The 14,647-nt window shown below is 41.0% G+C and overlaps 1 protein-coding gene across 2 annotated transcripts in view; it reads left to right on the top strand.

Annotated features, from left to right (window-relative positions):
• BCR (BCR activator of RhoGEF and GTPase) overlaps window positions 1–14,647 on the top strand; it is a 92,724-nt gene that overhangs the window by 34,971 nt on the left and 43,106 nt on the right. For both annotated transcript variants that reach the window (XM_015878272.2, XM_015878271.2), the window contains one exon: window positions 7,221–7,405. In XM_015878272.2, coding sequence (XP_015733758.1) covers window positions 7,221–7,405 — 185 coding nt within the window. The remainder of the gene's footprint in view (window positions 1–7,220; window positions 7,406–14,647) is intronic.

Here is a 14,647-nt window from a genome sequence, read left to right as displayed (position 1 = left end):
GTATTTGAAAGGCCTTAAAACATGAAGCCTGACTTCCTTCTTGCAACTGCTGTCATCTGATGGACTCCTCTGTCTAGTTTGTGGTGTGTGATGATTGTGCTTCCATCCTAATATTAGTTGCTCAAGTGTCAAATGTCTTACAGAAATGGGAATTTACATCTCTGCTACTCTGCCCTGCTGGCCTCTGTGGCATACCAAGTTTGAGAGCCTGGCTGAGTGCAGCGTGGGGATGACACCCTGGTCTGCCCTTCTGAGTCTGCAGCACTCCCTGGTTGCTAAGGCAGAGTTGTCTGCAATGAAGATGAGCAGCAGGAAGGCTGCCAGAAGGAAAATCTTTAGAAAACAGAGCAGTTTTGTCAGGGAAAAGGTGGACTCTCCTCAGTGACCATCATGAATTTCTGTCTAATGCTACCAACTCTCTCAGTGACTTCAGTGAGCAATTCTTCCTGTCCTTTGTGAGGATGCCTTTAGGTTTCCCTGAGATTGAGAATGGTTTCAGTAATTCCAGCTTGCACTTCATGGCTGGATCGTGGAATCTCAGTCTGCGTAGGCTTTAGAGCTGTGTGAACATTAAATCTGCCTGCAGGAGAATTTCAATCAGAGCAAAAAGCAACAGTGTGTCTCAGTGATAGACTGCTACAAACTGATCAAGCCTGTCCTCTAGTTTCTGCTTGAACTCTACATAGAACCACATGTGGGCACATTATAGATCTCTGGTCTTCTTTTTTAGATGTAATGGTCTGTGTTTAGCACACCTAAAAGATTAAAAGCGGACTGCAGTTAATTCATCTCCTAAAGACTTACAGGCACTGTCTGCTATAGGGATAAAGCTCATCTGTGGCACAGACATAAGTTTCTAGGGGGCTGGTTAAAGTCTACAGCCTGAGATTCCCTAGGGGAGTGAGGGATGGGGGTGGAAGGGAGAACCACCAGCTGTCCCTTGCTGCTTCCATATATAAAGTACATTGCTTTTCCTGTCTTCCATTTCAAAAACTAAAATGCAATTCTAGATAGATAGATAGATAGATAGATAAATAACCTGAAGTTGCCATTCCAGTGTCCACCTTTGTGTTTAGAAAGCCTGGGGTACATCTATACTTGCATCCTATCCCCTACAGAGTTTCACTGCAGGTTATCAACATGCAACATGCTTCCAGAGCCCATTTAATGCCTGCCTGCAGATGGGAAACTGGAGCTTGGCTCTATTGTATGAACTTGCTTGTTTAACTCTGCCTCATCTGTGTGTTGATGGGTGTTTCCTGTGGGTGGGCTGTGTTATGTATTTCACCACAGTTCTTCTGCAGCCCATGCTCTCAAACAGGTTGTTTGGCAGTGGTAAGGAAGATCATCCTGTGTGGATATTTTTCTTCCATGGCACATGATATGAGTTGATCGGTTAGCACTGAAAGTTGTGCTTTATTGAGGACTATAGTTTGAAGCCATAGGCAGACTTGGGGCTAGCTCTTGTTACTTTTTGCCTCTGTTTACAAGCTTAACTAATACTAAAGAAAGGCTTTTCTTTGAAATAATGGTGATTGGTTTATTTATGTATATATACATGTGTGTATGGTTTTTTATTTGTTTGTTTTTGCTAAATATACTTGGTTTTATATTTGGCTGAGGGCTTTAGGTTTTACTAAACATCTTTATATTCAATTGTACTGTCTTCCAGCACTGTATCTCTTATCTATGTAAGAAGAGACTTTGCTCTGAATCTGTTTATTATCTTAATGGAGCCTTTTGTTCATCAGTCCAAGAAGAATAAAGCCACAGGGATTTTTCATGGTAAATGCAGCTGCTTTCTTTACCTTGCCTTTCCCCCCCCACTCCATGCCTGGTCTTCATTCTGGGATAAACTCCTGATATAGGTAGACAGTATAACTGTTAGTGGATCTCAGCTTTGTGCTAAAGTGTATGTGCACTGCTCCTGGTTTTGCAGATGATGAATCAGATTATGTCAAGAAAATAAGCAAAATGCTCAGTTTTCCATAGCTTAACGTTTTTATACTTTAGAACATGCTGCTGCAATTGCATTCACAGCCCGTCTACATAAATGTACTTCTACATGTGCTTAGCACTGGGAATGAATCCCTGATCCCTCTCCAAGTAGCCTGGTCAAGGCCTGCACTATGAAATATGATGGCGTGAACCTGCATTGTTTGTCACCAAGCAAATGGTGGCATGTGAAAGCTGGAGCTAAGTTTGGGAGATCACATTAGTAACTTAAAGGTTACAAAGCCAACAACCAACCAACAAAAAAAAAACAAAAAAAAAACCAACCCAAAAAAACCCAAAAAAACCCCAAAAAAACCAACAAAAAAACCCAACAAGGATTGTGTGAAAGTTATTTGTCCCCAAAACAGCCATTCTTGAATCCAGGTATTGACCAAACTTCTGCTTAAAGGAAACTCCATCAGTGCTTTGCTAATACATTGTTTTCAGCTGCTGTACAAGTTTTAGGTGTGCCTATTCTGTAACCACTATGCCTATAACCTTTTAGTTGGGATTTCTGTGCCATGAACTGGATCAGAGAGCTACAGAGCTGATCCAGCTTAGAAGGGAATTGTGGAAGATGTTTTTCTTTGAGCTGACTGAATTTTTTTTATCTGGGCCATAGACATGTGTGGGCTGTGTATAACTGAGGGCATAAGAGGGAAAGGGTCATGCTGTGGTTTATGGTTTGGTGGTGGAAACCTTAGACCCTTCTTGCTGCCAAGACAGTGCATTATCAAACTGTGGCCTTGCACATTCTTTTGTATAGAAATGCACAGTCAGAGCACGCAGACTGGTTTAACACTCTCCTGCTGTGCAGCTGCAGGAATGTTTTTGGAGTGAGTATAGACACTGCAAACTTGTGCTACCCTTGGTACCATTTACAGTGAAGCCACAATGATGTGGGGCTTTGGGATAATCTGGCTCCCCCACCCCCTTCAGGATTCTCTGTATTTACTTAGGCAGGCAGGTCTGGGCTGCTGTGGCTTCGCTGCTCTTTTAGTGGGATTAACTGGGGCACAACTAGCTTGGAAGCTTCTCTGCATGCTGATGTTAAGCCTTTCAAGCAGCTATGGATGTTGTGATGCTGTGAAAGTATGACACTTGAGTCACTGTGTGGCCCTGGATTAGATGCAACTAGTCTTTTTAATTTAGAAGTTAATTTATTTTTCCCTTAATGCTGGCAACATAGTTCTCTATCTTGGTCTCATACTCACAAAGAATGCATTTGACACACAGCAGGAGGGGGTAGGCAAAAGCACAAGGCTGTGGTGCTACCGTTCACTGAGTGCAAGGGAATTTGTAGCTAACTGCAGGTTTGTTAGGTTGCTCCTTTCTCCCAGCCAGGAGAAATTTGGTGCAGTGAGGGAGGCGAATAGTTTAGAAGAGATAAGGGACAGAAAAATAGAAGAAAGGAACTGAAATGAAAGCTCAGGGAGGTGAGGGGGTGGAAGCAATAACTGAAGAAGAGGATCGTGGGGCAGGTTCATAAAGACTAGAACAAAGCAAGGCCAAGGAGTCATCAGAACGAAAAGGTGGAAGCAACCATTCGAGTGTGTACAAAATAGATGAAAAACCCTTGTAGCCCCCAAGTAGTTCGCTGCACATGATGACGTTCTGGTGCAGAAGAGGAGTACTGTAAGGGAATATTGGAGGGCCAGTGGCAGAAATAGCTGCTGTTCAGTGGTGAGTGGTCAGTCACAGCTGCCAGACTTTTTTATGGAGGGAGGAACTCTTACAGGTTACCAAAAGAGATCAGCTGCTGCTGAGGTGAGGGAAGCTTGAGCATCTGTTACTCATTGTCACCTGGGCATGGCCACAATGTCCCTTGCCCAAAGCAGCACTGGTGCTTTGCTGACTGAGATTGCTTACATCTACAGCAGGGTCACCCAGAGCAGCTAGAAATGTCCGGTGAGCTCCTGGTTTCAGTCTCTTTGCTGTAGTCATTCTGCTGCCAGGTAGAGCCTGAACAGCCTGTGCAGAGTTGTGCCTGCCTGTAGGAGATCCAAATAACCTAGTTTCCCTAGCAACAGTGGTCTCTTTAATCACAGAGATGCAAGTCTACCTCTGTTATTAGTGTTAGGACTTGCTCAGTGTATCTCACTAGAGTAATATTTAGCTTCTGCTGGAATAAAAGCAAGAAGGTCTGTCTGCCTCAGAGATAATTAAAAATCTCCATAGGTGGATTTCAGTGCTGTATGCAACAATAATAGGAAGAAGAGGGATTATGACTGTTTCTAAGCTTTTGAATGTGTTATGGATACAGTATTAAAGTTATCTTCAGGCAGTCTGTGACACTGATGTGCTGGCTCTTCATTCCTTGCTGAGAGGTCTTATTTTCATTTTCATGGATGGAGAGACAAAGTGAATGATGCAAAGGTAAACTGCATCTTTATGCAGTGCTGGGAATAAATCTCTTCTTCCTAACCTAAGTCTTCCATCTTCCTTTCCTTTCAGATGATGATTTCCCTGTGTAGTAGGAGGCAAAATGTGTTATGGAAATTAGAAATACGCTGCCTACTTCTTAGCAGGAGAAAGTGAGGAAAGTGAAAACACTGTGATTCCCTGCGAGCCTTTCTGCTGACATATTCTAGATGGAGTTTATTTCTCCATTAACAGAAATGCAGAAAACCATAAAATTAGAAAGCAAGCATTGGGAGTGAAAAAAATATTACTGCCTTCATTTCTGTGCAGCAAGCGGATCTTGTTACTGCATGTGTGCAGGAGAAACTGGTTTAAATAGGAGTTTGAAGGAATTCTTCCTTGATCAAAGACATGAAGCTGACATAAGCACCCTGTACTGATGTTCCTCTGTGTTAAATTGTCAGCAGTGTTTTTCAGGTTTCTTGGGTTAGAAGGAGGAATAATTCAATGGAAACCGGGTATCTGCATTCCCCCAGTGAAGTTGCCCAGTGTTCCATTTTTATTTATTTATTTTTAATATGGCATCAATACTGTAGAGGTGGTAGAAAGAAGAAGAGTTGTCTCCCACATAACATTTTAATTTCTGGAGTTGGAATGGTCCCTAAACATGTCTTGTGACCACACAGAAGACCATTCATCCTTGTGCAAGATGGAAGTTATTTCTGTTGATTTCTTCCAGTGTTTCCTTACCTGTTTGAGAAGCGGAATGCAAAGGCCATGATGTCTTCTCTGTTCTTTTAGCTAAAGCTCCCCTGATAATTCAAGCATGAGATCTGTGATTTCTTTGGCTTGTTGATATGTGGGCATTATCCAGCTTACCTGAAATCTTTTTTGTTTGTGACGGATCATCCTTACATTAGCAACTCTATTTCAAGCCTCTATTTACCAAATTAACTTAATAGGGTGAGTTCTAAACAACTAAGAAAATCTGGGAGGTCTCTGACACCTCAATAAAAGTCCACTTCAGAGAATATGTACTATTTATTTATTTTTTCCTTTCTCTCCCATCCCCATTCCTGTGGTCTTGCACAATCTAAAAGTCTTTTAAGAAACTGAGGGCTTGAGCACGAGGTAATGCCATGAGAGGGGTAGGCGACATAAAACTCATTGAGCTTGTTGAAATAATATTACCATGGTCACTCAGCAGCCTGAAGGCTCGTGTAACTCATATACAGAGTTATTTAGCTGGTTGGTATTTGGTACAAATTGAGACAGAGGCTCACTTCTACAGTGAGTTTATTGTTGGGTTTTCAGTATATTGTTTGCATAAATTCCCTGGACCAGCTCTCCCTCCTGAATAAGCTACATGGATTGAGTTTTATTATGTTTCACCCAAAGTTCACATCCTTTGCTGGAATGAGTCATGCTTTAGCTGAGTTTACTGTGAAGGAGGAAAGTGGGCTTTAAAATGTTACTCCTCCACCCCGCCTTGGTGATGTAGAACAGGATTATTAGTATGTTTGGCAGCTGCTGCTTATTATTTTTGCAAAACCTAGATATGTGAAAACAAGTAGAAACTAGTTGGAAAACTGAGTTCCAATGTAAATTTAATGGAAATTTTTAAACTTTTGTAAGACCAAAAAGAAAAAAATAATCCTTGTTTATGGCTGTGTGTTCCATAAGGCTTGCAGCTACAGCAGAAGTGTCTGCCTTTGGTTATTCTTTGGGGAGAAGAGTGGCAATCGATACTTGTAACTGAAAGCAGCAGAGAATTCTACTATGTCCTGGGCATGGTTATCACTGCTCACACGTCTGAACACTGGCAGGTGAAAATGCTTCACACAGGAAGTATCAGCAGCATGCAAAGTTGTTTCCACCCTCCCTTGAGCAAGACAGATGTCATTCTGTGGTACTGTTCAAGAAAGCAAATGTACATCCTTTGTGTATATCTGTGCAGAGGGGTAAAAGACCTCTTAATTTATAGAACAGGGAGCTGTTCTGTTCAGAGTGTGTTCTCAATACAGGTTTTTGCAGAAACAGTTTCAATTGCCAAAGATACCAGAATCAATTTTACTACTCATCTTTCCTGCAGAAATTCATTGATACCTCATAAAAACTCAATTATGTTATGAAGAATCAAATTAACCATTTTATTTAGTTCTTATTTTAGGGGCACTAGAGAGAAGTAGGGTGATCGTTTATTTTCTTAGGGAATCAGAACTGAGGAGGAAGGCAGCCAGTGGAAGAGAGCCTCTTAGAGTTCTGTTTTTGGCAGCAGTCCTGTTCACTTGACATGTCAAGACCTTTCTTTCCTAGTCCTCTTGTTTCTAGGTCTGAAGAGAGTTACAGAATCATTGCATCATTTAGATTGGAAAAGACCTTCAAGATCATCAAGTCCAACTGTTCATTTCCTGAGCGATGTATTATTGATGATTGCTAAACTGTCAGGGACATAATCTGCTCATTTTCATGGAAAAATAAGAACGAAACAGACGCTATTATCCTACCCCACCACATTCATAGAACCAGACTGTGTAATGCGTATGCAGCCTGTACAGGTATTTATCTTAATGCTAATACATTTGAAGCAAAACTTGGAGGAATGAGCTGCAATTTCATGAACACCAGTGTTAGATACTAGAAAGGACTTTGCCTTTTAGGACTTAAAATGATCAAAATGAATGTTTGGTGATGTGAGTTTAATTAAATTTATGCTTTCACTTGATCTATATTTAACTATCATTGATCCTGTGATTACTTATCAGTGAACTAAAAGCTGGGATATCAGCAGTGCCATGGTTAACCAGCCTGTTTTATATCCAGCTTGGCTTTGACCAGACAGATTTTTCTCCCATGTTTTGCAGATGCTTCATGCAGTGGCACACCACCCAGCTATGCGTATGATGCGGACCGTGCTGAAGAGCAGAGGCGACATCATGATATGATGCCCTACATCGATGACTCGCCATCATCTTCCCCCCATCTCAGTTCCAAGAGTCGAGGCAGCAGAGACACTCTATCTTCAGGGTCTCTGGAATCTACAAAATCAGTGAGTCCTTTCCTACCTTTTTGGGGTAAATAAAACCTTGTAAAGTTGGAAGAGGTAGACTGCTTTCAGGGGGAAGGGAGCTACTGCTTTAATAGGGGGGCTGCCAGCATGGTAAGAGAGATTAGTTGATAAAGTATCAGTCATATTGTATAAGTAATGTTAAATTGAGACTTCTGATTGATGTTCACCCTAAACTTCAGACATGAGTGTTCTGTGTATGATTTTTTTAACTCATTTTTTCACACTTAGCATTTTATTGAAGTAAAAGGATGCTTAAATGCTGCTAAGACATCTCTAAATACCAGATATTTTGGAAGAGGTGATCCTGAACCCAAACATACTAGAGTATCTAGGGGATTGTGTTCAATGTGAGCACCTGTTTATGTGGGTTGTCATTGCCTTCCACCAGGAAAATTAATTATATTCAGGTACTTTAAAGGCTTTGATAAAGTATCTTGAATATACAGTCCATTTCTTTTGCCCTATGGAAGTAGAATAAGAGGATTTAACATAGTCATCTCTGAACTGTAGTGACTTGTGTGGGAGATGGATATTTATTATATCCATACAATCTCTCCTGAACTTTTTATCTATCAGAATTGACTGAGTAGTTTGATTTGTGGTTTTTATGTGGCCATTCAGGCTATTTTGCATTATTTTTACTTTAGGGGAATGGCTATAGTTTAGGACTTGATGTTTTTGTTTATTGTGTTTTTAATCTTGATAGAGAATCTACCACTTGCTTTGGTACACAACTATCAACTGCTCCTTTCAGTCAGAAATCTCTTATATTTAACTTGATCTGTTTGTCAAACTGTAGCTTGACATTTTTATCCTTTTGCTTTCAAAACTGCAGAGCACTTCCATACCAAATTGGTGTTTCTTTGACAATCTCTGTCATCTGCAGACTTTTGGTTTCCCCGATTCATTCATAAAAATACTCAATAGCACAAAAACAGCTTAGTTTCTTCCTACTATATTTCTGACAGTGTAGCCAACCAGCCTTGAATTCTCATTTTTCAAATGACACTTTGAAATCTGTCATTTAAGTTGTTTAATTGGTGTTGACTTTGTATTGTTCTCTCCTTTTATTCAAAGTGTCATGGGAGAAGTTGATGGATATTTTACAGATACCAGCATACATGTAAATCAGCACCTTTATCAGACAGTTTTATTTATTTTGTATCAAAATGATCTCAAGAGTCTGACAATTACCACAAACCATTGCCATTTAGCCTCCATTTTATCCATCCTTTTATCATTCTTTATTGGTTAGTGGCACATCATGTTTCCTTTCTTCTTCCAGGATAAATGTTAGATTATAAAGACTACTTGAAAGTGTTCTTGTTCTTCTCCCCAAGGTCTCTTATAGCATTATCAAGTTCATATATTGTTGATTTGCTCTATTTCATTTGAATATGGTGTATGGAATCTAGCTAGCTGCTTCTGCTTTAGACTATTACTTTGAGATGCTTTTTCTTCTATTTTTTAATTGCTCAGTATGAGAACTCCTGTGATGTGTAAGAGCCTTTTGAATGGGGAAATGATCATCAATAATTTCAAAAGCTCCAAAAATATTTTGATATTGGCTTGAGATTTTCATGTTTCTTAGGTTAAAATGAAAATGCAGTTTGGCGTCATATGGCTGAGTCAAAGAACCCCTTGTCACACTGTTTGTAGCTGGAGGCTTGGAAGAGAAACTGCCAAATGTTCCATCTTGTTCTTGATTTATTTGAATATCACCTCATAAGCATTTATGAGTAGATAATTTAGTGTTGTCTTAGCAATGCTAGAAGATTTCCTGTTAAAAGGAATATTACTTATAAACAGCTGCTTTCTTTTCTCTATGAAAAGATTCTTTATTGTTTCCAAAAAAATGGAGGGATGCTGAGACAGATCAGACTTATGGTAATGGACCTCAACTGTTTCAGGTGGTTGTGGCTGAAATTAGTCCACAACTGCTTATGAAGGAAGGTCCACAACAAGGAGGAAGGAATTACTGATTATGCAGTCCTGCCTTGTGCTGGTTGCCTTGAGTCTTTATAATCAATTTCAGTTGCACAATTGTCCTATGTTTAGTATAGTCTTTATGCATTATTTAGTGCATGTAGTTAATAGTACTCACTGGATTCAGTATTTTATTGCTGTGTGTATGTGGGACACTTTAAACTCAGTTATGAGTATACAAGTACTCATTTCCTTTGGACATGACTATTAATTCCAAATAGTATTGGAATGCTATGCAGGCCTTAATTATCACTGTAGTGTTCCTGTGAGATAAGAAGGTAGCATGTCCACTTATCACAGGTAATGAAGGCAGAGAGATTACAGGAAGTGATCTGCTAATTTGAGTCCTTAACGTTGAGATGCCTGATGTTACACAAAGCCTGGTTCTAACTTTCAATGTATTCTTTATGTTCAAAGATAAGCTCCTTTAATTTCACTTGCAACCAGGGGCTAACAGCACTTCAGTCAGATACCCAGATGAAAAGCATGCAAACAGTGGTGTATTTTTGTTAATAAAGCCATAAAGCCAGAACTTCCACCAAACTTTGTTGCTCTGAAGCAAGCCTGCAAGGGAGAGATGAAAAGGGAAAAATAAACGTGTTTGTTTATTTAACTTGAAAGTTATATAATCTTCCCAAGCTATTAAACAATTACTATTGAACTTTCCAAAAATTCTGGAAGCTTTTGGAAAGCATCAGAGCAAATGTTTGCCAAATGAGACAGAACTGGTAAGTCCAGAAGGTATCTGAGGGTGTAAAAGGTAGTGTTAATTCAGACTGTTGGAGCAGAAAGAACAAGAATGTTTCTGTTCTACATATACAGTCAGGGTAAAAGGTGGAGTGAGTAGCTACGTGGGGGAGGACAGAAGAAGATGATGGCATCCTTCTTTACAGGAGAGTTTATTGCCAAGAGCTTGAGGTAGATAGCTTGTTTGAGGCTAAAGGCACTGAGAGGGTATGGGAAGCTTCAGTCGTGGGGATCCCATTGCTACTACTCATGTGGGAAGAGATTAGAGTAATGGAAATGGTAAAGGTGAGAAGGCCTTTCAAAGATCTGCTTGCCAACCAAGATAACCTCTAAGACGTGGTTGGATTTAAGTGTGTTGGGCTCTGGAGATGGGAGAACAACAACTTCCCACCTGAAAATGATAGCAGTCGTTCTTCTAGAGCTTAAAAGATGAGAATATATTTTTTACCAACATGGGTTTCCATTTTTTTGTGTGCATTGATTCCTGAGAGGCAGGAATGCTGAAGCTGAGCTGCTAATTCCTAGTAAGGACATGTTTAGCACCTTGATTTCTTATCAAGATTTAAAGTGCTTCAACAAAATGAAAATGTTGCTCCTCTGAATACTGTGAGATATTAAATTGTTCTTTAATGAAAAGACAGTAATACAAATATACAGTGTTTATCTTTTGTTGTTTGCTCTGTTCTCCAGTTGAGTCTAGCGGAGTGAAAAGGCCATGGCTCCCCAGACCATGGAGGGGAATGAAAACTGGCAGGTCTATGTAAGCTTCCTGTCAGGACCTGTCTGGAGCAGAACAGTCAAATTTTCCTTCATCTAACTTTTTTTATTTGCAAAGTATGAGGAATGTGTACTGTTTATCCTACTAAAGTTGAGTCTTGACAAAATGGGAAAGCACAGGAGGATGAGGGTCAGAAAAATTGACCTCTGAATCTACATTACTTGTCTTACAGCCCTGCTTAGTTCTTCTGTTGCTGGTTTTTCCTGTCCTCTCCAGCATTTCTAAATCCTTCTCCTTTTCCCCCCTTGATATTTGTTATTTATTTAGTTACTTAGTTTAGTTTAATGCCACTTTTATCTCATCACGTCCAGCAGATGCAACTCTTTCTTCTCCAATTCTGTGCTGCTGATGTGCTCTGTCTGGCTGTCCGGCCCTTCCTGAGAGAGCTGGCACAGCGGTAGTGATGTTATAAAGAATGTTGGCTCCTATCCCTGCTCCTTCCCCTGTGTGAAGCAAGATTGAATTGATTGCAGAATTTGCCCTGCCTAATATCACCTAGACAATAGGACAACTCCAGGCTGCTTGGCAGATGCTTTCAAAGATATTCAAACTTTAAAAATTAAAATGAATGTTGTTGTTTTGTTTTGTTTTTTTCATAGTGTGTTAGCCTGTCTGTGAGATTTTGAGATGTCCTTACAGGAAACCTTTCCTTTGAACACATTCATTGCATGACATATGAACACACTGTACCAGAGGAAGGTCTGAGAGTTCAAAATGCCTTTTATATGCTCACTTTGAAGCACTGGTTTTCTTTACAGAGCTGTTGTGGCAGCAGCCACTTGGCCAAATCTCACACGTGGTGGTTTCTAGATTCTTAATCTCTGTTCATTTAACATTTGCAATAAAGGAATTATTGCTGTTAATTTAAATAACAACCACAAACCTCTGAGCTCTTTAAAAAGAGTCTGGAAGAGCTGAAGTTGTCTAATCCTTGGAGCTAGTGAGTCTCAGGTTTGCTATAATTGGATACAACAAGCAGTGCCAACCTGCTTAGTAAACTGGAGTACTTAGGCTGACAAGCTGTAAACACATTCAAAACAGACATGGCTTCAGGCCAGTGTGTGCACGCTCTCTAGTATATTTAATGCTACTATCTGCTGGTATCTTTAATGCTTTATCTACGATCTGGGAGGAGGTGGGAGAACTGCCTGCTCCAAGCTTTTTTAAGAAGAGGCAGTCAGCTCCACACTTAAAGACTGACTCCTCCATTAAAGTAAGGAAGGTGATGACCTGAGTGTCCTGGTGGGCAGCAGGTTGGCTATGAGACAGCCCTCATGGCCAAAAAGGCCAATGGCATTCTGAGGTGCATTAAAAAAAGCGTGGGCAGCAGGTCTAGGGAGGTGATCCTCCCCCTTTATTCTGCTCTGGTAGGGCCTCATCTGGAGTACTGTGTCCAGTTCTGGGCTCCCCAGTACAAAAAAGACAGGAATCTCTTGGAAAGAGTCCAGCAGAGGGCCATAAAGATGGTGAAGGTCCTGGGTGATGCCTCCTAGGCTCAGGATGTTCCCTCTTGTTCTGCCTGCAGCACACGAACAGAGCAGTCAGTGAGGCTTTGAGGTTACAAGGTTGTTCTTTGTTCCCCCTCCTTCAGATATGACCGAAGCAAAAATTGCCTGTGGTGCTGGGGGGTGCATCATGTTGTTTTGTGTTCTAAGGGGAGAACAGAAGGACAGCATTGCAGTGTATTTGCTTGCTGATTGCTCTGGTTTGTTTTGAGTGCGCAGGTGAGCCTGTTTCTCATTCTGTAAGCAAAAAAAAATATCGTGATACCAAATAATAAACTTGTTTTTCCCTGATTCTGGCACTAGTTCCTAGTGAATTTCTCAGTCATTGTACAAAGTTTCGTGACAAGAATAACTTAAAAGCACCCTGAGGCTGCTTTCCAGAAGTTCTAGCAGCAAGAGCAGCTGTTTGGTGCATCAGATGACATTGTTAGAAGAGGCCATACCCAGCAGGAGGCTCATGTCGGGCACTGCCTCGCAGGGAGAAATACAGAATGGCAGCACAATGGAGACAGCAGCATGGTGTCCTATTGATCCCTGACAGCAGGAGCAGATCATTTTTTCACATGTGAGGAATCTGTGTGTAAATTGAAGGTATTGCATCGGGAACCTTGCAGTGTGCTCTGCGATTGTTGTATAAAATCCCCTGAGGGTTTCCTCAGCAACTGCTGCACTGTAGCTCAAAGCAGCTAGGCCCTGTTTGGGCTGGCTGGATCTGAGGCTGTCGTTTTGTAAGCATTGTACTTGGAAAATGCTCCTATTAAAAGAGTTAGGACAATACTGTGGGCTTCTCAATGTGACCTTGTGGTAATAGCCAGGAAGGAGAGCCTGTAGTGTGTCCTGTGAGATGTTTCTCTCCCTGAAAGCAAATCTCTTTGAGAGGAAATTAACATTCAGGCAGAAAGTGCTGTCTCTGTCAGCTGATGGTGCCCAGCAAGAACTGGCTTATAAATTAAAGCTATTATTTGTGAGGAGGAAAGCTGTTTTCAGTGCTATAATGAAAACTGTTGTGTCACAGTTGTGATGGAGAAGTTTGAATCATTTAAGCTACTTGTCGTCATGTGGTGGTCTTCACAGATGTTACAAACATACCCAGCTGGTTTTTAAGCCCCCACCTGCTCCAAGGGAACGTGCTAGACATAATTACAGTGCTCTGTCAACAGTGACCAGTTACTTCATTCTCAGCATTGGAGACTTTAGAGCACTGTCAGTTGTTTTTCGATGCTTCTCTGTGAAGCTGCGTTTTTCTTTTGTAAATGTGGTAAGAAGTCTTTGGAAACCCAGAAATCAGTGTTTGTCTTGCATCAGGGCTCCCAGGAGCTTCATGCAGGCAGCTAGATGTCCCTTTAAATGAAAGAAATCTTTGTTAAATGTCTTGGTGCTGTCTTTCTGGGTTAGATGCACATATGTGCCTAGCAGTGGTGCCTGAGTGGACATCCAGATGCTGCTGCTACAATCACAGAATCACAGAATGGCCTGGGTTGGAAGGGACCTCAAGGATCATGAAGCTCCAACCACAGGCAGGGCCACCAACCTCCACATTTAATACTAGACCAGGCTGCCCAGGACCCCCATCCAACCTGGCCTTGAACACCTCCAGGGACGGGGCATCCACTGCCTTTCTAGGCAGCCAACAAAAACTGTAAGGAACAGTCATAATGTTAGAGATCTTGGTTTGAGCTCTAAGAAATGCCATATACGTGCGCAGAAATGCGTTGCAGTGTTCCTTTGTTCCTGTCACCACGTAGTTAGTTTGTCACTGGTGTTTTTCTTAAATCTTCTGTATGTGGCTGCTGAGCTGGGAGTTCCTGGTTTCTCTTAGATGCCCTTGCAAGGTTTTAAAAGGCACTGTGGTTCTTACTGAACCTTGCTGAAAGGTGGGATGCAAAGACAAATGTTTTCCATGTCATACATAATGTGCACGTGCGTTTTATCCTTAGAACAGCTTCTGTCTGTCACTTTCCTTTAAGAGGTGTTAGAGATATTTGACACCTCACAAAATTTTTATTAAGTAGTTGCTGCAAAGTCTTTCAGCCTAGAAAAGTAGCTTATGAAATGTAATGAAAGCATTAAAAAATCAGGGCTGTTATTGATGACACTGAATCCAAAAATATCTGGGAGCGTGAGGATCCGTTTCTTTCTTAGTATGGTGCGTGGGCTCCAAGTTGCACACAATGTGATAACTGCTGTAAGCTTACCTGTAACCAA

Source organism: Coturnix japonica, chromosome 15, assembly GCF_001577835.2.
Source record: "Coturnix japonica isolate 7356 chromosome 15, Coturnix japonica 2.1, whole genome shotgun sequence".
Taxonomy (NCBI): Eukaryota; Metazoa; Chordata; class Aves; order Galliformes; family Phasianidae; genus Coturnix; species Coturnix japonica.
This window is presented reverse-complemented; position numbering and strand designations above follow the sequence as displayed.